This window comes from Alexandromys fortis, unplaced genomic scaffold (genome assembly GCF_014885135.2).
Source record: "Alexandromys fortis isolate MF-2015 unplaced genomic scaffold, M_Fortis_MF-2015_v1.1 scaffold_121, whole genome shotgun sequence".
Taxonomy (NCBI): domain Eukaryota; kingdom Metazoa; phylum Chordata; class Mammalia; order Rodentia; family Cricetidae; genus Alexandromys; species Alexandromys fortis.
Window position 1 is genome coordinate 5,095,484 of NW_026068037.1, and position 27,704 is coordinate 5,123,187.

At 39.9% G+C, this 27,704-nt stretch overlaps 1 protein-coding gene and 1 pseudogene across 3 annotated transcripts in view; both read left to right on the forward strand.

The window, feature by feature from the left end:
- Positions 1-27,704, forward strand: part of Kat2b (lysine acetyltransferase 2B) — a 142,399-nt gene that overhangs the window by 56,716 nt on the left and 57,979 nt on the right. For all 3 annotated transcript variants that reach the window (XR_007595850.1, XM_050165083.1, XM_050165084.1), the window contains exons 3-6: positions 9,441-9,586; positions 12,959-13,051; positions 15,228-15,409; positions 22,371-22,562. Coding sequence is in view for 2 of the 3 variants with exons in the window: in XM_050165083.1 (XP_050021040.1) it covers positions 9,441-9,586; positions 12,959-13,051; positions 15,228-15,409; positions 22,371-22,562 (613 nt within the window). In the remaining variant the exon portion in view is untranslated. The remainder of the gene's footprint in view (positions 1-9,440; positions 9,587-12,958; positions 13,052-15,227; positions 15,410-22,370; positions 22,563-27,704) is intronic.
- Positions 17,086-17,186, forward strand: LOC126515473 (uncharacterized; annotated as a pseudogene).

Here is a 27,704-nt window from a genome sequence, read left to right on the forward strand (position 1 = left end):
TATTCTCATTTCTCCCTGTTTTCAACTGGACTTTGGGAGCTTAGCCCAATGCTCCACTATGGTTCTCTGCATCTGCTTCCATCAGTTGCTGGATGAAGGTTCTATGATAACATTTTAAGATAGTTATCCATCTGACTACAGGGCAAGGCCAGTTCAAGCACCTTGTCTATTGCTTAGGGTCTTAGCTGGGGTCATCCTTGTGGATTTCTGGGAATTTCTCTAGTGCCAGGTTTCTTACTAGTTCTACAATGGCTCCCTCAATCAAGATACCTCTTTCCTTGTTCTCCATCTCTGTCCTTCCCTCTAGTTCTCCCCCTTCCCTTTCTCCCTTCCTCCTCTTTTTTTCACCTTCCCTCTTCTCCGCACCCCCAGGCTCCTAATTTTGTCAGGAAATCTTGTCTATTTCCCCTTCCCAGGGGATCTATGTATGTTTCTCTTAGGGTTCTCCTTGTTACTTATCTTCTCTGGGGTCATGGACTGTAGGCTCCTTATTCTTTGCTTTACAGCTAGTATCCACCTATGAGTGGGTACATATAATGCGCATCTTCTTGAATCTGGGTTACCTCACTCAGGATGTTTTTTTCTAGTTCCATCCATTTGCATGTGAATTTCAAGATGTCATTGTTTTCTACCTCTGAGTAGTACTCCATTTTTTTTTTAAATCCATTCTTCAATGGAGGGACATATAGGTTGATTCTAGGTTCTGGTTTTACAAAGAATGCTGCTATGAACATAGCTGAACAAATGTCCTTGTAGTATGGTTGAGTATCCTTTGAGTATATGCCCAAGAGTGGTATTGCTGGGCCTTGTGGAAGGTTGATTTCCAATTTTCTGAGAAACCGCCATACTGATTTCCAGAGTGGTGGTACAAGTTTACACTCCCACCAGCAGTGAAGGAGTGTTTCCTTTATCCACATCCTCTTCGGCATAAGCTGTCATCAGTGTTTTTGATCTTAGCCATTTTGACAGGTGTAAGAGTCGTTTTGATTTGCTGTTCCCTGGTGGTTAAGGATGTTGAACATTTCCTTAAGTGTCTTTCAGCCATTCTGTTGATATTTCGGTTTAGATCTGTACCCCATTTTTTTTTCTTGGTTTTTGGTTTTTGGAGACAGGGTTTCTCTGTACCTTTGGAGCCTGTCCTGGAACTAGCTCTTATAGACCAGGCTGGCCTTGAACTCACAGAGATTCGCCTGCCTCCCAAGTGCTGGGAATAAAGGCATGTGTCACCATGGCCCGGCTGTACCGCATTTTAAATTGGATTATTTGATATTTTGATGTCTAATTTCTTGAGTTCTTTATATATTTTGGAGATCAGTCCTCTGTCTGATGTGGAACTGGTAAAGATCTTTTCCCATTCAGGAGGCTGCCTTTTTGTCTTATTAACTGTGTCCTTTGCTTTACAGAGCTTCTGATTTTCAGGAGATCCCATTATTTATTGTTGCTCTTAATATCTGTGCTACTGCCGGGTGAGGGTGGCGCACGCCTTTAATCCCAGCACTCGGAAGGCAGAGGCAGGTGGATCTCTGTGAGTTCGAGACCAGCCTGGTCTACGAGAGCTAGTTCCAGGACAGGCTCCAAAACCAGAGAAACCCTGTCTCAACCCCCCCCCCCCCCAATATATCTGTGCTACTAAGGTTATATTTAGGAAGTAGTCTATTGTACCCATGCATTGAAGGCTACTTTCCACTTTCTCTTCTGTCAGGTTCAGTGTGATCAGATTTATATTGAAGTCTTTAGTGCATGTGGACTTGAATTTTGTGCATGGGGACAGATATGGATCTATTTGCCTTCTTCTACATGCTGACATCCAGTTATGCCAACACCATTTGTTGAAGATTTTTTTTTTACATTGTGTAATTTTATCTTCTTTACCAAAAATCAGGTGTTCATAGGCATGTGGATTGGTATCTGGGTCTTCAATTTGATTTCATTGTCAACCTGTCTGTTTTTATGCCAGTACTAGGCTGTTTTCATTACTGTAGATATTATAGATAGAGCTTGATGTCAGGGATGGTGATGCCTCTAGAAGTTCCTTTATTATGAAGGATTGTTTTGGCTATCCTGGGTTTTTTGTTTTTCCATATGAAGTTGAGTATTGTTCATTTGCCGTCTGTGTAGAATTGTGCTGATTTTGGTTACATTGAATCTGTAGATTGCTTTTGGGAAGATTGCCATTTTTTTTTACTATTTTGATCCTACCTACACAAGAGCATGGGAGATAATTTCATTCTTCAAAGATGTAAAGTTCTTATTGAACAGTTCTTTCACTTGTTTGGTTAGTGTTACCCCAAGATATTTTACGTTATTTGTGGTTATTGTAAATGGTGGTGTTTCTCTAATTTATTTCTCAGTTTCTTTATCATTCATATATAGGAGGGCTACTGATTTTTTTTTTAAGTTGATCTTGTATCCTGCCACATTACTGAAGGTGTTTATCAGCTGTAGGAGGTTCCTGGTAGAATTCTTGGGGTCACTTATGTATACTATCATATCATCTGCAAATAGCAAAAGTTTGACTTCTTTCTTTCCAATTTGTATCCAGTTGATCTCCTTTTCTTGTCTTATTTCTCTAGTCAGAACTTCAAGAACTATGTTGAATAGATATGGAGAAAGTGGTCAGCCTACTCTTGTTCCTGATTTTAGTAGAATCCCTTGGAGTTTCTACTTAATTTGATGTTGGCTGTTAGCTTGCTGTATACTGCTTTAATTTGTTTAGATATGTTCCTTGTATCCCTGATCTCTCCATGACCTTTACCATGAAGGGGTGCTGGATTTTGTCAAGTGCTTTTTCAACATCTAATGAGATGAAAATATGTTTTTTTCTTTCAGTTTATTTATATATGTATTACATTGATAGATTTTGATATGTTGAACCATCCCTGCATTTCTGGGATGAAGCCGACTTGATCATCATGGATGATTTTTTTTATGTGTTCTTCTATTCAATTTGCCCCTATGTTACTGAATATTTTCGCATCACTGTTCATGAGTGAGATTGGTCTATAATTCTCTTTCTTGGTTGAGTCTTTGTGATTTCTGTATTAGGGTAACTGTAGCCTCATAGAAAGAGTTTGGCAACGTTCTTTTTGTTTCTATTATGTGGAACAATTTGAGGAGTATAGGTATTACCTCTTCTTTGAATTTTTGGTAGAATTCTGTGGTAAAACCATCAGGCCTTGGGCATTTTTTTAGTTGGGAGGCTTTTGACGACAATTTCTATTTCCTTGCAGGTTATAGGTCTATTTTATTGTTCACCTGATTTTGATTTAATTTTGGTATGTGATACCTATCCAGAAAATTGTCCATTTCCTTTACATTTTCCAATTTTGTGGCATACAGGTTTTTGTAATATGTCCTAATGATTCTCTGGATTTCCTCAGTGTCTGTTGTTATATCCTCCTTTTTCATTTCTGATTTTGTTAATTGATCTTCTCTCTCTGCCTTTTGATTAGTTTAGATAAGGGTTTGTCTGTCTTGTTGATTTTTTTCAAAGAAACAGCTCTTTGTTTCATTGATTCTTTGTATTGTGTTGAAAGGAGAGAGGGCCTGCTTTTTGTCCTGGCCACCCAGCTAGCTTATACCCAAAATAATCACACAGAAATTGTATTATTAAATTACTGCTTGGCCCATGAGCTCTACCCTCTTATTGGTTAACTCTCATATCTTCATTTAGCCCATTTCTAATAATCTGTATGTCACCACGAGGTCATGCATTACCGGGAAAGATTCAGCATGTCTGACCTGGTGGCTGGCTCCATGTCAGCAATCTCTGACCCTTATTTCTTCCTCCTAGAATTCAGTTCTGTCTACCCCACCTACCTATATTCTGCCCTATCAGACCAAGCAGTTTCTTTATTAATTAACCAATGAAAGCAACACATAGAAGGACCTCCTATAGCAGTATTGTCTTCTTTGTTTCTATTTTATTGATTTTGGCCCTCAATTTGATTATTTCCTGTCTTCTACTCATCCTGGGTGAGTCTACCTCTTTTTGTTCTTGAGCTTTCAGGTGTGTTGTTAAGTCAGTAGTGTGAGATTTCTCCACTTTCTTTAGTGTTATGAACTTTCTTCTTATCATTGCTTTCATAGTATCCCATAGGTTTGGTTACGTTGTGCCTTAATTTTCGTTGAATTCTAGCAGTATTTAATTTCTTTCTGTCCTTCTTCCTTGACACAGGGATGATTTAATTGAGCACTGTTCAATTTCCATGAGCTTGTAGGCTTTCTGTAATTAATGTTGTCGAATTCTAACTTTAAACCATGGTGATCTGATAAGATACAGGAGGTTAATTCTAATTGTTTTTGCATCTGTTGAGGTTTGCTTTGTTACTGAGAATGTGATCACTTTTACAGAAAGTTCCATAAGGGCTGAGAAGAAGGTATATTCTTTTGTGTTTGGGTGAAATGTTCTGTAGAAGTCCACTTGAGTCATGATATCTGTTAGTTCTTATACTTCTCTGTTATGTTTCTGTCTGGTTGACCTGTCCATTGGTCAGAGTTGGGTGTTGAAGCCTCCTACTATTAATGTGTGGGGTTTTATTTGTGATTTAAATTTAGTAATGTTTCTTTTACATATGTGGACACTCTTGTATTTGGGCCATAAATGTTCAGGATTGAGACTTCATCTTGACAGATTTTCCCTGTGATGAATATGAAGTGCCCTTCTCCATCTCTTCTGATTGATTTTAGTTTGAAATCTATTTTGTTAGATATTAGAGTAGCTATACCTGCTTGTTTCTTGAGTTCATTTCATTGGAAAATTTTTTCCATTCCTTTCTCTTTTTGGTAATATCTCTCTTTGAGGTTGAGGTGTATTTCTTGTATACAGCAGAAGTGTAGGGTTAGGCCAGCCCCTTCCTGTTTCCTGTCCTCCGCTGGAACCTTGGTTTTGTGAGTTTGATTTTTTCCATTAAAGCTGTGTATATACTTATTACAATTTGTCTGCATTAATCTAAGCCGCCACACAGAAGGACAGATCTTGCTTTTGTATCCATTCTGTTACCCTGTTTTTTTTTTTTTTTTTTTGGTTTTTCTAGACAGGGTTTCTCTGTGGCTTTGGAGCCTGTCCTGGAACTAGCTCTTGTAGACCAGGCTGGTCTCGAACTCACAGAGATCCTCCTGCCTCTGCCTCCCGAGTGCTGGGATTAAAGGCGTGCGCCACCACTGCCTGGCTACCCTGTTTTTTTTCTTAGAGGTGAATCGAGTTCATTGATATTAAGAGATATTAGTGACCAGTGGTTGTTAATTCCTTTTATTTTTCAGTGGTAGTGGTTGAATGTTTCCCTTCTTTGGGGTTGCTGGTGGGAAGTTATCTATTACCTGTGTTTTTGTCAGTGCCATTAGCTTCCTTGGATTGAGGTTTTCCTTTCAGTACTTTCTGTAGGGTTGGATTTGTGGATAGGTATTGTTTAAATCTGGTTTTATCATGGAATATTTTGTTTTCTCCATTGATGGTGAGTGTATGTATTGCTGGGTCTAGTAGTCTGAACTTGCATCCTTGGTCTCTTGGTGACTGCAGCACATCTGTGTAGGCCCTTCTGGCTTTCATGGTTTCCATTGAGAAGTTGGGTGTAATTCTCATAAGTCTGCCTTCATATGTTATTTGGCTTTTTTTCTTTGCAGCTCTTAATATTCTTTATTTTGTATGTTTTGCATTTTCATTATATGGTGAGGAGACTTTTTTTTTTTGTCCAATCTATTTGGTGTTCGGCAAGCTTCTTGTACTTTCACAGGCATATTCTTCTTTAGGTTTGAAATTTTTTCTATGATTTTGTTGAATATATTTTCTCTGCCTTTGAGTTGGAGTTCTACTTCCTCTATCCCTATTATTCTTAGATTTGGTCTTTTCATGGTGTCTGAGATTTCCTGGATGTTTTGTGTTAAGAATTTTCTTTGATAGATGACTTTATTTCCTCTATAGTATCTTCAACATTTATGATTCTCTCTTCCATCTTTTGTATTCTGTTGGTTGCTTGCATTGGTAGTTCCTGTTTATTTACCCAGATTTTCCATTTCCAGAATTTCCTCATTTTATGTTTTCTTTATTGCCTCTTTCGGTTTTCAAATCTTGAACTATTTTCTTCACCTGTTTGATTGCTTTTTCTTTGCTTCCTTGTCTTTCTTTAAGTTATTTATTGATTTCTTCCAAGTTTTTGTTTGTCTTTTTCTGCAATAATTTTAGGGATTTTTTCATTTCCTCTTTAAGGGTCTCTATCATCTTCATAAAGATATATTTAAGATAATTTTCTTCTCCTTTTTCTTGGTTAGGATCATCAGGTCTTCCTGTTGTATGACCACTGTGTTCTGACATTGTCATGTTGCTTTTAAAATTTTTGAATGAATTTTTGCATTGGTGCCTACCCATTTCTTCCTCTGTTGGAGCTGACAATGTTTTTGCCTCTTGCTCCAATCCTTGCAGTTGCTGTCTGTGTCTTAGGGAGCTGGCACCTAGTCTACTCTGTGCAGTCTCTGTCTGTGTCTCATGGAGCCGCTGAGGTTTCTCTTGACCCACTCTCTTTGTTTGCTCTGTGCAGTTGAAATTTGTGCTTCAGTTCCTCTGAAGTCGCAGGGGATGGGTGGGTTTGGGTGTGGAGTGGGCCTTGTAGCTTACAGGGTCTGATGGATGGGGGTGTATTGAAGCAGCCAACCTGCAGGAAGTTTGCCTGCTGGCTGGCTAGTGAAGCTGATGCAGGTGGGGCAGGGGTTTGGGGTTTTGCCCTGGGACTGAACTCCTAGAGAGTGGGGTTCCCAGTAGGCTGACTGATCTCTCACCTCTTGGTCCACTCAGTTGCAGCCTGTGCTTCAGAGTTCCTCTGAGGTTGCAGTCGATGGCACCTCAGTAATTTCTTTTTATTATGTGTGTGTGTGTTTGTGTACTTGTGTATTTGAGTGTGTGCCATAGTGTGCTGATGGAGCCAGAGGACAATCATTTGGAGTTGGTTATCTCCTTACTGTGTGAGATAAGAAGGTTGGACTAAATTTGTCAATCTGGACAGTAAAAACCTTTATCCACTGAGCCACCTCACTGAAAGCCACCGTATTTGGTTACTTATTATTGTGTGCATGTGTGTGCATGTAGGTATGAACATGACAACACTTGTGAGGAGGTCAGAGGTCAGAGTCTGTTGTTTTCTTCCAGCGTGGGTTCTGGGGATTGAACTTGGGTTGTCAGACTTGTGTGGCAAATGGGTGCCCTGGTGAACCATCTTGATGGCTGGCTCCACTATGATGTGTTAATCTAATTAACCTTAACAGTAAGAACTAGGAGTCAGATATGGAGTGGAAACCTGAAGGATCAGAGAAGCAGAGGAACAGCCACCAGTTGCTTCCTACCTCTTGGGTTCCTCATTCCAAAAAAAGGCTGAGATCCTCTCTCCATCCCTCTTTATCACCTCTGGTCTCCTCTCTACACAAATCTCCAGAACTCTATGGTTAACTGGTGACTAGCTTCACCCTCTGACTCCAAGCTAGCTTTATTTGTCAGAACAAAAACAAAATATCACACAATATTACCCCTTTTTGTCTAAATAAAAAGCAAAAGGTTTGTTTTAACTAACCTAGTAAGACTATATACAATAATTATATCCAAATATATACAGGTAGTAATTACATTAACAATGTCTAGTCCATATACATTTGACAAAGTCAGAGAAAATGCTCCATTATCTGTGCTCTCTTGAGCATTCCAAAGTATAGTACCTAATTCAGTTTCTATCCTAACTTGGTTTATCAACCCAGAACTATCTTTTTATGTCTTTCAACCTTACGTACTTTACACCTTCCTTGTCAATTTCTTTTCTGAATTTGTTAACCAAAAAAAAAAAAAAAAACCCCTTTAACCATAGCTATCTAGTCTTCAACTCCATCAGAGACCTGAGGAGGATATAATATTATGTGAGTAACAGTAAGTACAGAATAAGCAACTTCCGAACTTAAGAAAGGAGAGAAATGGCTGACTGCTTGGACAGTCCCCTAAAGCTCCCTTGTAATGTTGGGCCATCCATCTTTGGCCTACAGGCCTAGAATATCTGAGAGACTTTTCTGTGAAGCAGGAAATTCTGAAGGGCTGTCCTACCTTGTCTTGATAGTGTGTGGCAATCCTGCTTGTCTAATTTGCACAGCATACTGTCAGCATTTTTCCCCCAGGGTCTTTTCCCTCATAGATAGTAAACTCCATAGGAATCTCTTCAGTGCCCATCATCTTCTCTGAAGTAGGTTGGTGCTTCCAGGAGCAGATATGTCTCACTGTCATAAAATAAAAGAACCTATGTTATTAGAATATCTTAAATGACATTTTCTGTAGATCTCTGAATTGTTTGAAGACCAACTGTCTATCTAAAATATATTACTGTTTGACCTTGCAAACATACCTAACATGACTACAAGTTTGATTATAATAGGTGACTAATAACAACCGATAATAGTGTTTCTTATTTTTTTTATGTGGGAAAAAAACACTCTTTTTTAAAACTAGTCACCCCCCCCTTTAGGAATTCCCAATTGTATTACCAAATCTGCTGCTGATGGTGGTGAAGTGTGAGACTGTCTGCTGTTGTGTCGTATGTCTAAGTGGAGAACACAGGTGGTGAGCAGCCTGGCTGAGGATGGCTGCAGCTGCTGGTGTGTAGCTGTGAGTTGAGAGTGTCTGATGGTGGCAACAACAATAAAAACCCCAGTAACTGTCAGGGCAGCCACCTAGTGTGGCAGCAGCCCAAGGAAGGGGTTCAAGATAAGCCTGCATCTCACAGGGTGTGGGGAGAGGGAGCTAGTCATCTGAAAAACATACACAGAGGATCCTGCGGAAGAAACAAGAAACGTGTGGGAAGAGCTGTCTGAAGGCGAGCAGTGTGGTGGTGAGGGGTAACCAAGTGCTTATGGAAATTGCTGTAGAGAGGCTGCAACAGAAAAATCCGAGACTCTCCTAGAGGGCTTGGGGCAAGGGAGGAGAAGCCAGTTGATTCTGGCATCTGTGATTGCATCTGCGGCCATGAGTTGCAGTTGTCTTAGCTGCACAGACAGAGGTAAGTGGCTATCTCTTGCATATGTGCCCCATGTTGAACACCAGGTGAGACATAAATCTAATTAATCTTAACAATAAAAATCAGGAGTCAAATATAGGGTTGCAAACCTGTCTCTCTCTGCCCTACTTTATCACTTCCTGTCTACTCTCTGTACCTCTAGAACTCTATGATTAATGAGTGACCAGCTCCACCTTCTCACTCCAAGCACATTTTATTGTCAGAACACAGACAAAATAGCATACAACATCACTGTTTTATGTTTTTTATTTGTGATCTTGTGTAGTTTATACTTGCCTGGAATTTGTGTTCCACCTGTCTCAGCCTGCCAAGTGTCGGGATTATAGGCATGTCTGTTTTACTGTGGATAATGTCTGTGACTATCTCTTGAGTCTTACACCTTTTGCTTGCTCTCACCTTAAGCTGCTCATGTTTCCCACTTGGAGAATGCGTCAGAGGAGGAAATGAACAGACTCCTGGGAATTGTGTTGGATGTGGAGTACCTCTTTACCTGTGTCCACAAAGAAGAAGATGCAGATACCAAACAAGTTTATTTCTACCTATTCAAGGTGAGATTTTTAACATTTTTATTATATTTAATTACTTGATTTGTAAGTGTGCATGTATACACATGTATGTATGTGTACATGTTATGGTTCACATGTGAAGGTCAGAGAACAGTTTGTCTTTCAGGTTTCACTTGTTTTTAGATTCATTTTGAAATAGTGTCTCCTAGTCATTTCTAGACTGACTTTGAACTCACTGGTCTTCTTCCCTCACTCTAGTGCTTGGGTTATAAGCACAGGCCACCATGCTTAGTGATTTTTTTTTTTTTTTTTTTTTTTCCGAGACAGGGTTTCTCTGTAGCTTTGGTGCCTGTCCTGGAACTAGCTCTTGTAGACCAGGCTGGCCTCGAACTCCCAGAGATTCGCCTGCCACTGCCTCCCGAGTGCTGGGATTAAAGGCGTGCGCCACCACCGCCTGGCAGCTTAGTGATTTCTATAGATTTTTATGAAACTGACTTACCTCCCCACTGTGGCTGCTTTCTTTATCTTTCTCTGTAGTGTTTTTTATTCATGTATGTGAGTGTTTTGCTTGCATGAATGTCTGCATGTGTGTACCACATGAGGGCAAGGCACATGTTAGACAATTGCTCTACCATTTAGCTATATTCCTAGCCCACAAAACTTTATTCTTTTAATAAGAGCAATTGTGCTTAACTTATTTTGATTTTTAATTTTAGTTTTTACCTTTTATGGTACTGGAGTTGGAAACCAGGGCTTTATATGTACCAAACAAGTGCCCTATTGATCTGAATTCCAGCCTCTGCTTGTTTTGGGTGGCAGCCCCAGCCCCTCCGAGGTGGAGGCAGAGCAGTCAGAAGGCTTAGGTCATCCTCAACTGCACAATGAATTTGAAGCTACAAGAGACTCCATCTTAAAACAAAACTTGAGTAATTATGAGTTTTAAAAACAAGCAATTCCAGTTGCCTGTGTTTATTTTCTCAGTTAAAAAAAGTCTTTTTTTCTTAGTTCAGTTCCCCACTTGGCAACTTGATCCTGTGGAATGTTCAGTTTTGAGGGAAACTGAACTGGGAGACTTTGAACCTATTTCTTCAAACATGAAGTGATGGATGTGGAAACTGGGTATAATGTCTAATGCTACCATCCCAGTACTCAGGAGGGTGAGACAGTAAGGACTGCTACAAATCTAAAGCTAGCCTATGATTCCTAGTAAGTTACAGGCTAGCCACGGCTACATAGAAGGACCCTGTTTCATAGAAAGACCTAGCCAAAAGAAAGAAAAGAGGAAAGGAGAGGAGAGAAGAGGAGAGAAGAAGAGGAGAGGAGAGAAGAGAAGAGAAGAAGAGGAGAGGAGAGAAGAGAAGAAGAGGAGAGGGGAGGAGAGGAGAGGAGAGAAAGGGATGGCTGGAAGAGAAGAGGAGAGGAGAGAAAAGAAGAGGAGAGGAGAGAAGAAGAGGAGAGGAGAGAAAAGAAGAGGAGAGGAGAGAAGAAGAGGAGAGAAGAGGAGAAGAGAGGAGAGGAGAGAAGAGAAGAAGAGGAGAGGGGAGGAGAGGAGAGGAGAGAAAGGGATGGCTGGAAGAGAAGAGAGCTCTGGATATCTTGGATTTGGATTGTAGAAGCAAGTATATCTGTACTGTTATTTGCAGATGGGAGCAGGCAGAGACCACAGTGCTATGACCCAGGACAATGCTTGCTGGCTGGCTATACTGGCTGTAAGCCACATGGCCTACAGGATGGAAAGTCTGTCAACGCCTTCACTTGGCAGGGCATTTGCTCCAAGATAAACAGTAGCTGCAGCTATGCAGTCCTTGTTTTCCCTCAACTAAGTTATTTCTCCAAAGAAGCAGTAACAACCAGAATCTGTCAGGGTTCAATCAGATGACACTGTGATTCAGTCCTCTACCCACCCATCCCATCCCATTTTAGAATATACCATTAGTACCCAAAACTTTTTTTTTAAGATTTATTTATTTATGTATGAGTGCTTTATCAATTTTAGGTCAGAAGAGGGCATCAGATCCCACTACAGATGGTTGTGAGCCACCATGTGGTTATTGGGAATCGAACTCAGGACCTCTAGAAGAATAGCCAATGCTCTTAATTGCTGAGCCACCTCTCCAGCCCCTCTAAAACTTTTTTAAAATGGATTTTCCTTCTACCTTCTGTCTGCTATTTGCCCCTAATTCCTTAGATAATACAGTGAAATGGAAGAAAGGGAGGATGAGAGAGAGAGAGGGAGGGAGGGAAAGAGAAAAAGAAGGAGGAGGAAGAGATAATAGAGGAAATTTTTAGAAGAAGACAGAAACTATGAAAATCCTGTAAAGAATCCACTGAGATTCCCAGCAGCCATGGCAAAGAGCTAACTTAGCTCTCTGTTTGGCTTCAAACTCATTTTGTAACCGATGACGGCCTTGAATTCATGGTAGTCCTCTGGTCTCACCCTTCCATGTACTGGGATTATAGGTGTGACTGACCACATTCAGCCTAAGAAAATGTTTTAAAGTAGACTTAAACATAAGCATCAAGGGAGGAAGAGAAGTGTGGATTTCTCCAGAGTCCTTAGGGTTGAATTCATTTTCAGCTTAGTTCTGGGTAAATGGCTCTGTCCCTTTTCTGTTTGTTTGCTCTTTGGAGACTTTTGATCCTAGGACAGGAATTAAAAGCAGTATATTTGGTTTGTGGGCACCAAGAAGATGCACTTGGCATCTACAGATGGAGAAGAAATGGAAAAAGAAGTAGAGAAAGTTCCCTCCCAGTTTCTGAGCCCATGTGTCTAGTACACATGAGCTACATAGCTCCTGTGGGCAGCAGTATTTATAGAGTGGATCCTGGCTTTTCTAGTGTTTACTCTGAGACCTTCAGCTACTTGTGGTGGCTTCAGTAAGTATAAATGGACTTTTGGGTCCCTAGCAAGCAAAAATGGCAGAGAAGGGGAAACTGAGGGGAAGGGTAAAGTGGGGGGATCAGCACAGGGTAGTCTGGGCTGCTCAAAATTGGAAGTTGTCTAGCTCTGTTTAGAGACATGAGGCAAGTTTGTGGTAGCCAGGAGTTTGTTTGACTTGAAGATTATTTCTCATGTGGCTGAGTAGAATATAGTTGGTGACTTCACTTAAAGGTTAGGTATATGTGGGGTAGGAAATGAAGAAAAGGAATAGATGTGATATGGTGTGTGTGTGTGTGTGTGTGTGTGTGTGTGTGTGTGTGTGTGTGTTAAGTGCCAGTTATGTTGGTACATGCCCATAATTCCATCATTTGGGAAGGTGAGGGTGAGAAAGAAGGGCTATGAGTTTAATGCCAGTCTAGACTACATAGGGAGACTCTGTCTTAAAAAAACCAAATGATAAATCACATACTCACAAACACAACCTAAAAAGCCTTTCAAACTAAAGTTTTCTTTTAAAAATGATTTCTTTGCAGCTCTTGAGAAAGTCTATTTTGCAAAGAGGAAAACCTGTGGTTGAAGGCTCCTTGGAGAAGAAGCCCCCATTTGAAAAACCCAGTATTGAACAGGTAAAATTATTTTGAACATCTCTTTTACATGAATGCCAAAGCACTCCTGCCAGCTTTTATTTGCTGTTGCTCAAACCTAGAACCTCGTGAATAGTCAGTATATACCATTAAGCTCTATTCTGGCGAACTCTTCATACTTCCACATTTCTGTATAGGTCTTGCATACATCCCCACTCAGCTTCAAGATGTTAACACAAAGAAAATAGGAATTACCTGGGACACTCCGGGTCCCACAAGCATGCCTGAAATTACCTGGCGCCAGTGAGAAGGAAACAAGGAACACACAACAAACCTGATTAGGAGTTTATTGGGGGGAGAGGTGTGCAGACCTGGTGAAGGTCGGTGTGCGTGGGGGCGGGGGGAGAGAGAGAGCTGAAGATGGTGCATCCGTCTTTTAAAGGCTGCCTAGCACATGCGCACCTGGGGATGATCTGGCAGTGTCATACATAGAGGACGGAGCTCACACATATGCGCAAGGGCTCACGCAGCTGCGTCATACGTAGATGATGCAACCATGCTGCACGTGGGTCATGTGGGTCATGGAGGAATCTTAAGATTCCCGGGGCCACTAGGTACTTCTGCCTGAGGGCTTGTCGGTACATGCGTGGCCCTGGAGCCCAGAAGTGTCAGCCATGTTGTGTGGCTGTATCATTACAATGCTCACTGTAATAAATAATCTAGCTTCTGTCTTTTAGGCGTGTTGTGCACTTAGATTCCACTCTGTATGTAGGGAAAAATGAGTAGAACGTGTAGTTGGTAAGAATTCATAAAGTGTGCTTTTTCTTGCTCTTGATGTCTTAAAATTAAATCTTTGTCTTTTTATTTGGCACTGTGGAAAAAAAATGATTGAGGAGAGAGGGAATCACTAATGATGTGATAAACATTGTATCCTGAGGTGTGTTTAATTCTCATTCTAGCTTTGTTTCTGTGTTAAACATTGTATCCTGAGGTGTGTCTAATTCTAATTCTAGCTTTGTTTCTGTGATAAAATACTTGATTTTAGAAAAGCAGCTTGAAGAGAAAGGGGTTTATTCAGCTTTCAACCTAGGTTGTAGTTTTTCATAGCAGGGAAGTCCCACGGCAGGAGCCCGTCAAAGCTGGTCAGAGCACAGTCACACTCAGGAGCAGGGAGAAATGTATGCTTGAGAACTGCTTATGTTCAGTTTGGTTTTTCCACTCTTAGTAAGATCAGGACCTCAGTCACTGGGAATGGTGCCACCTATAATGTATCTCATAAACTTGATTAAGATCATGCCCTGAAGACATTCCCAAAGGCCAAACCATTGTCAACAGCCTCTCTCTAGGTCTCCTTCCCTGAGATCGATCCTAGGTCATCCAGCTTACAGAGCTAACCATCACCAAATGATACCAGAGTCTTTTACATAAATGACTTTTGTAAGTAGTGTCGGGAGAACACACTTTTCTTTCTTCCACTCCTCTGTATTTACTTTTTGAGACAGGGTTCATTTGTGTAGCCCTGGCTGTCCTGGAACTCACTATGTAGACAAGGCTGGTTTCACACTCAGAGTGTCTGCCTCTGCTTCCAGAGTGCTGGGATTAAAAGCATGTGCCACCCCCACCCGGCTGAGAGTTAAGTTTCATGTTGATTCTAAACTAATAATAGTTCAAGAACTAATAAGAGTTTTTGTTCTTTTATGTGATGAGATGGGAGTATTCTATAGAAAGTTTAGATTAATCTCTAACGGTCTTGGAAAAATGCACATTTCTGAATGTTTTTTTCTTCTTCTGATATTCTTTAAAACTACAAGAGTGTTAATAAAGGTACAAATTTTAGTGTTTAGGTTAATGAAAGATAAGGTAGAAAGTTTTAAAAATTTCTCAGAGAGAAAGAATCATTTATCTAGGAACCCCACTCTTCATGCTTTTTCGTTTAAAGGGTTTCGACCCTTCCCATCTGAACCATGATTTTCTCCTTGATGCTCCAGGATTTAAAGAGGGAACAGAATTGTAATTCTGTTTTTCCGTTTTGTCACCTTTTCTTCCACTGTGATGAGAAGGGAGTTTTCTCCTGGGCTGTGGTGTTTAATTTGAAGAAAAGGGAACATTTTTTTTGTGGACTGAGAATCTCTGTTCTTTTGCTACAACAACTAAGGTTGTGTTCAGAGTTAGTGTGGTTACATAGCTACATGAACATGCTGCCTTCCACTCTTTTCAGGGTGTTAATAACTTTGTACAGTACAAGTTTAGTCACTTGCCATCAAAAGAGAGGCAGACAACAGTTGAGCTGGCCAAGATGTTTCTGAACCGAATCAACTACTGGCACCTGGAAGCTCCATCACAGCGGAGACTACGATCTCCCAATGATGACATCTCTGGATACAAGGAGAACTACACAAGGTAATTGAGTCAAGGTACTGCACCCTGGCTCCAAACATGAAATCGCTGTTTGCCTCTGCAGAAAAGGGTTGCCCAGTTATTATGGTGACTCCACCAACTTGTAGAACATGTCTATGTTGTTTAACTTTCAAGTTCTTAGTTTGCTTTCTAAATTCAATTTTCTGTCTGTCTGTCTGTCTATCTATCTATCTATCATCTATCTATCATCTATCCATCTACTCTCTCTCTCTCTCTCTCTCTCTCTCTCTCTCTCTCTCTCTCTCTCTCTCTCTCTCTCTCTCTGTCTGCCACATAACTTTTGTGGAGGTCAGAGAGCAGGTTGTAGGAATTCGTTCTCTCCTTTACCATGTGATACAGAGGGATGTAACTGAGTCCTCAGATTTGGTGGCATGCACTGCTACCTAGTGAGCCATTCCACTGACTGTATTTTGGATATATTAAACTAAATAAGGTTAACTTGTACTTTTTTATTTCTTCAATGTTTCTACTATCTAATTACAATAACTACATGAGCTGGTTGCATATGTCTTTAATTCCAACACTTGATAGGCAGAAGCAGGTCCATCTATGAGAAGACCAGTCTGGTTTACATTAGTGAGTTCCAGGTCAATCAGAGCTATATAACGAGACTTTGTCTCAAAGGAAAAAGATACATGAACTAATACATAGCTTGTATTTTTTTTAAATTTAACCTTTTTGTATTAAGTTTAATGAGAAGAGTATAAAATCACATAACAAACTGAACCAACAAGACATGAAAGATAAATTAGAAAACAAACAATTTGGCACATTCATTATACAAAATATAAAGACCTATATTTATCTTCATTTTAAACAGCAGTGGCCAATATTATCCATTTTATTTCTTTTCATGATATTCCTACTGTGTGTGTTTGACACAGGGTGCATGTAGCCCAGGTAACCTTGGATTCTCTGTATACCCCAGGCTGGTTTTTAACATAGGATCCTCTGCTCAGTGTCATGAATTCTGAGATTGCAGGTGTGCATTACCAAGCCTGTCTTTGTAGCTCTTAAGGAAGAAAATTATTGTTTAATCAATAAAAAGAGGACCCCCCCAAGCAAATAGTTAAAGGAAGAGGTTTGTGTGTGTACACCTGTGATTCTATGCACTCAGCAGAGGTGGAATGACTGGGAACAAATAAAACGAGGTATGGTGGCACACAGATTTTTCACAGCACTCAGGAAGCAGAGGCAGTCAGATCTTTGAGTTCAAGGCCAAGCTTATCTATACAGTGAGTCCAGGACAGCCAGTGCTACATAGAGAAGACCTGTCTCCAAAAATCAGTCAGTCAGTCAGTCAAACAAACAAACAAACAAACAGAAATAAATAAAATAAAGTAATAGTATAGGGTAGCATTTGGGAACTATCATGAAACAGGTAGCGCATATTAATAGATACTTATGAAATAGCAAAAACAAAAAGTGGGTTTTGAGTGGACTCAAGGCTTATCTCTGTCTCTCTGAGCTGTTGACCAGTCTCTTCCCTGATACTCAGTTTCTTCTTCTGTGAAGTTGTATTTTGTGGGAAGTTTGCACTGCTGTCTGGCACAAAACAGATTCAGGGAAATTTTTTAACCCCCCTGTCTAAAACACAGTCTGCCAATGTGGGCAGATGTGTAGCTGAAAATAGACAAGAGCAATGAACAATTGAGCAAGAGTTCTTCGGCAGCACAAATGCTTCAACTGGAACGACACAGAGAGATGAACATGGCTGCTGCGCAAGGACACACAAATTCATGAAGCAGTCCGTGTTTTTATCTCAGTTTTCCCATGGTCTCCTAAAGATGCTATTGCTCCTAGACAGCAGTGAGTAATTTAAATAACATGATGCTCACATTCCCAAGCTGTGAGGTGGGTGGTTTTTGGTCATTTGATGGATATTGGTCATTGTTTGGGAGGGAGAAGTGGTCACAAGTTTTTATTGATTAGGGTCAGGGAGGTGCTAGGATACTAAACAAAGGAAATTAGATTCAGGGATCTCATTCTGATAAGAAAAAGGGGGATATATGGAAATGATAGGATAAAAGGGGAGGTTATTGAATCTGCTTTCAAACTAAAAAAAAAACAACTACTAGTCTCAAATATTTTACATTATGGGTTTTTGTAAATTGATACAAGTTTAGGGTTATTTTTGTTATGCTGTATATGTTTCTACTCTTGTTTAAGATATTTCTGTACATTGATACAAATTTAAGGTTATTTTTGACAATATATGTATTTTTCTATTTTTGTTAAGGTATTGTACCCATGCAACTAATTTAAAAATGTAAAGTTCTAGTCCTTGAAAGCTTGTAAGGATAATAAAGAAAAGTTAACAGTTATCTATGACAGTCAAACTTATAGTCACATTAGGTATTTTTTTCGTGGTTAAACTGTTATACTGTAGGTAGATAGATGGTCTTCAAATATTTCAGAGACATACAGAATATGACATTTAAGATGCTTTAATAAGCTAAGGCTTTTCATGATAGTGAGACATGTCTGGTCCTAGCAGCACCAGTCTACTTCATAGAAGGATGATGTGTATCAAAGAACCGATATATGGAGGGTTTTTTTTTTTTCCATTGTGACAGAGGTAGTCATTTAGGCAAGAAATCGTCCTTGCCTTGACTTCTGACAGCATACTGTACAAACTGGAGAGGCAGGACATAAAGGAATAAGACTGATGAACTTTGCCAAGACAAGGTGCGACAGTCTTTCAAAATTCCTGCTTCACAGAAAAGTCTGACAGATATTCTGTGCCTGTAAGCCGAAGTTGGATGCCCCACCATTGCAGATGAAACTTGGGTGACTGTCCAGGAAGCCAACTATTTCTATAATTTCTACCATTTTCAAAGTTGCTTGCTTTGCACTTCTTGTTTATTGAAGTAATATCACATCCTTCTTGGGTCTCTGATAGGTGAAGATGAGGCAGTTGTTATAGTTACATTTTTCTTTGTTACCAAATCAAATTCAATAAGGAAACTTACAAAAGATGTGTAAAGTATATAAATTTGAGAGACATAAATGCTTAAATTGTTTTTCTAAGAAAATGTTTTGAGGTCTGAAAAAATAAAGTAGTTTTTGAGATGTTAATGCAAATTAGGATAAAAAAGTCATTTTTTCAAGGTACAAAACTTTGGACTCACTAAGATAGGATAGATAATAGAAATAGAAACTTTTCTCTGAACTTTCCATATGCAGATGAACTGGACATTCTGAATGTAAGTCTTACCTGCTAATTGTTCTTTTTGTTTATAGTTTTATTATATTAGAGTTAAAAACCTTTCCTTTTTGTTTAGACAAAAGGGAGAAATGTTGTGAAATAAACTTTTTGCACACTGTGAAGATGTGTCTTTGCCAAGGCACTTTCTGATTGGTTTAATAAAAAGCTGAATGGCCAATAGCTATGCAGGAAGAGGTTAGGTGGGACTTCCAGACACCGGAGAAGGAGAGGAGATGAATCTAGGTGCAGGAGAGAAGTCAGAGGACAAAGAGAGGGAACAGGAGGTACAAGATGGAAGAGAGGTAAAATACCATGAGGCACAATGTAAATGCTAGTGGGACAAATCTCAGGTTTAGGTTGAGCTTTCATAATTAATAGTAAGTCTCAGTGTCATTTTTTTGGTAGGCTGGTGGCCCAAGAAAAAAATCTGTTTACAGTGAGTGTTTGAATGACACCTTTGAAGCTATTATGGCATCTGATAGAAACGGCAGAAGAAGGTAGATGCACTTACCACCCTGCTTATTCTGTCATGCCCTTTGATTAAGATAGGAAGCAAGGAGAAGAACCCAGCAAAGTTGGGGGAATTAAAGTAAAGAAATCCATACTTATGGACATACATGAAAATGAGGCAAAATAGGATTTTCTGCTGTTAATATTGGGCTTAGAGATGAAGGTACTTGTCCCAGAGCTAAACTGCAAGGCTTTATTCAATAAAAAAAATTTAAAAAAAAATCAACCTGAGGTAATGCACACCTATAATCTTAGTCCTCAGGATTTAAAGCCAGGAGGGTCAGGAGTTCAAAGTCAGACTGAGCTACAGGAGAACCTACCACAAAATTCAAACTCAATAAAGCAGATTTAACAGTATTGGTTGTTACTATTTTGAATAAAAGGAAAAGTACTACAAGTTTTTAATTATAATTTAGCCAGTTGTGGTGGCATGCTCCTTTAATCCCAATACTTGAGAGGTAGAGGTAAGTGGGTCTTTGAGTTTGAAGTCATTCTATTCTATATAAGTAGTTCCAGGCCAATCAGGACTACAAAGAGAAACCCTATCTCAAAAACAAACAATAAAAGCTTTTATTATAAGTATAAACTTTTATAATTATAAATCTTTGTAGCAGAAATCCCACCTTCTTAGAATGTCAGCTGCCTTTAATGTGCTTTAGACCTAAATCAGCACTCCTCACTTTCAGACATGAACCCCAGATGGTGCATTCTTTTAACCCCAGCACTCAGGAACCTGGAGCAGGAGGCTTCTGAGTTCAAGGACAGCCTTCAAGAGACTCTGATTCACAGAGGGGTTGAGATAAGAGACAGAATATTTAAATAAATTTTACTCTTTATCAGAAGTATAGCCATCTAAGCCAGGCTTGGTGGAACACATCTTTAATTCCAGAATTTCAGTAGCAGAGGCAGGTGAATCTCTGTGAATTCGAGGCTAGTCTAGTCTATAAAGTGAGTTCCAGAACGGGCAGGGAACAGAGAAACTATGTCTCAATAAACAAACAAACAAATAAAATCAACCAAAACAAAAAAGTATTGCCATCTATCGATATGATCAATATGGAAAATTACCAGATAATGCGATTAAAATAGTGCTAGGGTTATGAAGTGCACTATCAAGCCTGGGTTATGCAGTGTTGAAGACTGAATCCTGGGCATGCACGCAAGGCAAGCACTGTCCCTACTGTGTTACAACTCCAGCACTGTTTTCTTGTCTTTTAATCTTAAATCTTAAATGAAAGGAAAGAGTGTTAATATGTAGCTATCCCAGATTGGCTTCAAACTTCAGTGAAATTTACCTCAGCCACTTGAGTTCTGGGATCATGAGGGCATGTACCATCATGCTTAGTTGCATAGGTATTTATTTATTTTAGTGCATTTTATTTATGTAGTGTGTGTATATGCATATGTGCTCGTGTGTGTGTGTGTGTGTGTAGGTCAAAAGAAAAACTTGTAGGAATTGATTCTGGGTATCAGGGATGGAACTTTGGTTGTTAGGCTTAGCAGCAAATGGCTTCCCCCTTGAGCAATCTTACAAAAGGGAATTTCTCTGTTGCTTTTCTTATTTCTTTCTCATTTAATTTTTTTTTTTTTTTTTTTTTAGTTTTTTGAGACAGGGTTTCTCTGTAGCTTTGGAGCCTGTCCTGGTACTAGCTCTTGTAGACCAGGCTGGCCTAGAACTCCCAGAGATCCGCCTGCCTCTGCCTCCCGAGTGCTGGGATTAAAGGTGTGTGCCACCACTGCCCGGCTTTCTTTCTCATTTATATAGTTTTTTTTTTTTTCTTGTCAGTCCTGGAGATAAAACCTAGGAACTTGCTCATGTTAAGAAACCATTCGAAGGGCTGGAGAGATGGCTCAGTGGTTAAGAGCACTGACAGTTCTTCCAGAAGATCTGGGTTCAATTCTTAGCACCCACGTTGCAGCTTACAACTGTTTGTAACTCCAGTTTCAGAGGACCTGACACCTTCACAGACATATATGCAGGCAAAACACCAATGCAAATAAAAATAAAAAACTTTAAAAAAGAAAGCATTCTGCCTCTGAGCTACATCCCAATCTGTGTTTTATATACATACTTCCTTTTTAAATTTTTTAAAAAAATTAAGTACTTTGTACTATTAAAATATCTTACACCTATCAAATGGTTTATAGAAAAGAGTCATTTCCAACTCTATAATTAGGCAAGGTCATTTTGGCCATGTAGATGTGATATTATGTGCATTTTTCAGATGCCTACTCTGACTTCACATGGACAGTGAAGGAATATACCACACAACACATCCAGCTATAGTGCATTTGGACTTCAGTGACTCAGGCAGCCACACTTCCCTTGTTGTTCAGTGAGTTAGATACAGAGTCTCTGTCCTGGCCTGCAGAAGCATCCCTGCTGGTCTGCAGGAATTCTGGGGCTCAATCTTTAATACTCATTTACTTTAGCATCCAGAGTACTAGGTTTATAGGCTATAACTCATGGACTATAATCTCAATCTAAACACAGATTACAATCTGTACCTTAGAAAATCACTCCATAGAAAATCCAGTAATTAGCTGTTATTTGTCCCTGTTTTATAGGCAAAAAAGGGGCACTGAACAGTGTACTATTTCCATGTAGGTAGTCAAGTGGTAAAGTGTTGACTGAGGTTTCTGTCCTGCCCGGTTCCTGCAATTGTTAAGTCCCAAAGAAATCACGCAGAGGTCTACATTAATCATAAACTGGTTGTTATAACTTATTTTAGCCCATTATTCTTATCTATGTTAACCAAATGGCTGAGTTCCTTTTTCAGTGAGGCAGTCACATCTTGCTTCTTCTGTGGCCGGGTCACAACTGTAGAGGAATGGCTTCCTTCTTCCCAGAGTTCTCCTGTTCTCTTTGACCTGCCTCTACTTCCTGTCTGCTTATCCCACCTATACTTCCTGCCTGTCTACTGGCCAATCAGTGTTTATTTAAAATATGATTGACAGAATAAAAATCATTGTCCCACACCAGTAAAGCAGTATTGGATTTAAGGTTCCCTGCATGATGACAGGAGGATGCCCACATGGAATCACAGGGCATATATACGGGCCAGCTGGTCTCATCCCAGGCTTACTACCTGGTAGTGATCTTGTTGGCTGTCATCATAGGCCTATTCAACTAAACTTCATTGCCTAGCAGGTGTCTGTGACTGGGTGTTTTGGAAGACTGTGACTTGGTGGCCCACTGATGGCACTCGTCTCCTCTTCTTACAGGTGGTTGTGCTACTGTAATGTACCACAGTTCTGTGACAGCCTACCCCGGTACGAAACCACAAAGGTGTTTGGGAGAACATTGCTTCGCTCAGTCTTTACCATCATGAGACGACAACTCCTGGAGCAAGCCAGACAGGAAAAAGACAAGCTGCCTCTTGAGAAACGCACATTAATCCTCACACATTTCCCAAAGTAAGGGGGTCTACTTGTGGGCTTTTGCTTTATCCTGCTCTGAGGTTGTGGAGAAAATGCCAAAGTCTACTTAAGTACTAAAATTATGCACGTCAGGGAAAGTGTCTGGAGAGGAAGAAGGACTTTCAGTTCCCAGATTTCTCAGCTTTCCATACAGCAAGCAAGCGTATACTTACTTTGTTTTTATTTGTTCATAGTTTTTGAGACCCTAGCTGTCTTTAAACTCACTATATGGACCAGGCTGGCATTAAACTCACAGATATCTGCCTGCCCCAACCTCCTGAATGCTGGGGTTAAAGGTATATACCACCACTTCTGTCTTAGTTAGGGTTTCTAGTGTTGTGAAGAGACACTCTGACCATAGAAACTCATAAAGGAAAGTGTTTAATTGGGGCTGGCTTACAGTTTCAGAGGTTTAGTCTGTTATCATTGTGGTAAGAAGCATGGCAGTGTGCAGGTAGATATGGTGCTGGAGAAGGAGCTGAGAGTTCTCATCTTTAACCTCAGGTAGAAGCAACTGTGTACCACAGTGAGTGTAGCTTGAGCAAAGGAAACCTCAAAACCTGTCCCCCTATACTTCTTCCAACAAAGTGACACCTACTCCAACAAAGCCAAGCCTCCTAATAGTGTCACTCCCTTTGGGATCCATTTTCTTTCATAACACCCATAACATCTGACTAGTACTTATTAAGTTAATTAAATTTCTTTGACAATTTCTTATATGTACATGATGCATTTTTATTGCTCTGACCTCTACTCTCTTTAATACCCCTCTAATATACTAATTTATTTTCCATATTCACATATTCTTGTTTAGTTGTGTCCTTCTATGTTCTACTAAGACTGTCTGTGTGACCATGGGGTTGAAACTATCCATTGTATTCTGTGGGTTCATCAGTGGACACACAAGTGAAGCCAATGTCTCCTCACCCCCAGCATCTGTCAGTACCAATAGTTTTTTTGTGACTGACTGGAGAGAGGGCCAGTCTTGTGCAGCCACAGCCTTTATATGGCTCTATGTATTTCAGCTACCACAGTGGTAAAGATGGATGAGAGAGAGCATGTAGGTGCTGTTTCTGTCCATTCCGGGGGTGCAGAAGAATCTAGGTAATCCTCTCTGAGCCCTGGTGAAGTTCACACTATGAAAAGCAAGCTGCCAGAGCTGGGGAGGAAGCTTCCTCCTCTGAACTCTTGCTTCGAGAATGCAACACTCTCTGTGACTCTTGAATCTTGCTTTGCTGATATGTTATAGAAAAGGAAATTTGGGCTGGGCAGTGGTGGTGCATGCCTTTAATCCCAACACTTGGGAGGCAGAGGCAGGTGGATCTCTGTGAATTTGAGGCCAGCCTAGTCTACAAGAGCTTTTTCCAGGACAGGCTCTAAAGCCACAGAGAAACCTGTCTCAAAAAACCAAAAAAAAAAAAAAAAAAAAAAAAAAAGGAAATTCTAGTGCTACATTCTGGATTCTGTACCTTGAGGCCATAAGAATTTTGTTTCCTCAAACCTCAGGCCTCACACATTGGGTATGTAGTCTGCCAGTGAGATCCATCCTCAGGTTAGAACCCTGAGTCTATTCTAGGAAAGAGGATGTCTACTGGAGAGGAACTAAGTGTGTCTACAGCTCATGGCTTGTTGAGCAAGAACCGCAATACATGAATGACCAATACTCAATATGGTTGGGTTTTAGGGGGTGGATGGAATTTTTTTTTTTTAAAAAAAAGATTCTGCCTAGGTTGGTGCACAGTGGAAAAAAGTAAAGATTCGAGAGCTATGAGGAGTGACGAGGCATTTCTTCCTTCCCTGTCCTACCAGGAGTAACATATTTCCTTCCTCTTGAACTGAAAACTCTCCATTTGGAACACACTAGGAGAGGCAGTTTTGTATTCTTTGATCAAAGATTATTGAAATTTGCTTTTGGGAAACTAATATTTGGATTTCTTTGATTTTTTTTTAATTATGTGTACACATCTGTATGTGGTCTGTGTATGTAAGCACGGTTAGCTGAGAAGACCAGAAGTGCTTGGTTTGGCTAGAGCTGGAATTGTAGGCAGTTGTGAGTACTTGATGTGGGTTCTGGGAATTGAATTTGACTCTTCTTTACAAGAGCAATATATTTTCTTAACTGCTGAACCTTATGTTTAGCCACAGAAAAACTGAATTTTTATTATCAAGATATTGTTGTTGAGTTACCCAATTTGTGTTTCAGGAAAGGTGTTAACAGTTCTTGGGTTTTTTGTTTGTTTGTTTTGTTTTTTGTTTTTTTTTTTTTAAATATCTATCTATCTATCTATCTATCTATCTATCTATCTATCTATTTATTTATTTATTTATTTATTATGTTTACAATATTCTGTCTGTGTGTATGCCTGCAGACCAGAAGAGGGCACCAGACCCCATTACAGATGTTGTGAGCCACCATGTGGTTGCTGGGAATTGAACTCAGGACCTTTGGAAGAGCAGGCAATGAATGCTCTTAACCTCTGAACCATCTTTCTAGCCCAACAGTTCTTGTTTTGAGAGAAGATCTCAGTCTGTAGTCTAGGCTAGCTGTGAACTCAGAGTTTTTCTCTACATAAGCCAGCCTTCGTAGTGGTGGGATTACAGGTGTTTATCACCAAATCTGGCTCTAAACATACTTTTCTAAAATTTAAGAATAAGTTAGGTACTGAGTTGGGAGGTGGGGATCAACTAAATTGAAATGTGTCAAAACCGTATGTGGGAAACTTGTTACTTTGTAAGCTGATTTGAAAAATAAAAGTAAGGGAGAAAAAAATGCACTAAGCAGAAAGGTTCAAGGACTGGGGATGTCCCTCAATGACAGAGTTTTTGTCTCCCGGGGGTTTTATCCCCAACATGACATGTGCTTATATGCTCAAGTGCACACACACACATGCACACATACAACAACAACAATAGAGATCTTTTTCTGATTAAGATTACAGAACGCTCCTTGACTGCTGGATCTGAATCCAAAGGCTAACGAAGGAAATGCTGTGGCTAGTGGTGAAGGGCTTGAACCAAGTACTCAACATTTACAGTATCAGCTTTTTCTAAGATGAGATGAAGGCATGTTCAGCAGGAAGCAAAATTCCAGCCATGAAATGTATAGGATTCCAGACGAACGTCTAAGTTGCATGCTACCCCAGCTAGAAAGTGTGTGGTTCTGATGATGCAGCATCACAGAGGTCATGTCTCAGGCTTTGAAAGCTCCTTTCCTCCATTTTAAAGCCATCTCACACTTAATGTTTCTAATTTGCCACTTAAGGAGCGTTCTGCCTTCAGAGGGTAGCGGTCTGTCTCTGTCAGGGGACATAGAGGGAAGCTGAGTTCCATACCTGTTGTAGTGCTAATGGAGAAATTTAATTACTTTGTATAGTGGCAGTTTTATTAGTTTGTGTAATAACTGTAAAATTATTTTTACCCTTTGTAGATACTTGCTAATTATAGTGTGTTGTTCGCTCAGCTCACAGTTCTGGCATGTCTGTGTGCTGCTCTTTTTCCTTCTTCTGTTACTAATGGTAAAAAACCACTCACGTCTTTCAAATCTCTTTTCATAGCACATGACAACATTGGAGGCTGTTGGGGGTTTATACATATAGTTTTGGCTGTTAACCCAGGTGCATTTGAACTTGGCCATATATGCCAGATGGAGATCTAGTATCAATTTCACCTATAGAACCTATTTCTCTGGTTTGTTCCTAAATTTCATACCCTTCTTCCTATCTTTATATGTTGCTTTTTCTTTCATTACTTGCATTCATTTATTTATTTATTTATTTATTTATTTATTTATTTATTTATTTAAATTTATCTCTCATATATTACATCCTGACCCCAGTTTCCCCTTCCTCCAAACCTCCCAGTTTTCCCTTTCCTCCATATTATTTATTTCTTGAAACAGAGTCTAACTATCTAGCCTTGATTTCTTGCTGGTCTGGAACTTTCTATGTAGACCAGGCTGCCTTGAACTTACAGAGATCCCAGAGATCCACCTGCCTCTGCCTCCCAAGTGTTGTGATGAAAGGCTTGTACCCAGCTCTTATTAATTTTGCAGTTCTGAGACTGAATTTAAGGCTTATTCTTATATATTAGCCGTATCCCTAGCCTTCCCCCCCCCCTTTCCCTCCTTTTTTCTTTTGTGTGTGTAGAAAAAAGTAATGTGGTAACATTGGGGTATCTTGCTTTTGACCTCCAAAACTTGAGATATATTTATAGTGGGTTGAGGAGTGAGTAAGTACTCACCATCGGTCTCAACTCACACCCTGCCGTTTGGTAGTCAAGGGTGCACCTTACATGTTTCCATGGGTTCAGTGGATTCTATTTATAGTAACTAAGCACATCAATACCTGACAACACTGTCAAGTAGTAAGTGATGTGTTCAGATGCGCTAAGGAGATATGTAACTCACAGCGTGATCCGTTATTCAGAATGAAGTTCCAGAAGCTACAGAAGCAGTGCAGGTAGGTACCTAGTCAGGACACAACAGCATTGGTGGCAGTGATGCCAATGACAGCTACATAGAGAGCTGGCATCTTCTGGGAGGCTCACCGAGGATGCATCTGGTCAGTGTATTAGTACTCTGTAGCCAGTGTCCTACCAAGTGAGGCAGGAGTAAAAGGAGAGGTTTGTAGAAACACTTTCCTCTATTTCAATAGACAGAAATGGCCATCTGAAATCATCACTTGAGTCTTAATTCCAATATATATTATGGTTGAAGTAGAAACCCTGTCCTAGGGTGGTTCCTACAAGTGACTGAGGCTTTTTGATTCTGGTAACAAAGGTTTATTTTTATCTATTTAAAATGTTTTTTATTTTATTTTGTTTTATTTTATTTGTGTGGATGTTTTGCCTGAGTTTCTTTTTGTGTACCTTGTGCATGCATGGTACCTATGGAAGTCGGAAGAGGGCATCAGATCTTCTGAAACTGACGTTATAGATGTTTGTGAGCCACCGTGTAGGGGCTCAGAATTAACCACCCAGCCATTTTTCCTACCTATATCTTTTAATTAAAAATATTGTCATTATTTCTTTGAGAATTTCATGTATTTTGATCACATCCATCCCCACCAACTCTTCCCAGATCCACCCCTACCTCTCTACTACCCTTTAGGTCCTCTTTTGTCTTTATTTTTTTTTATGTTT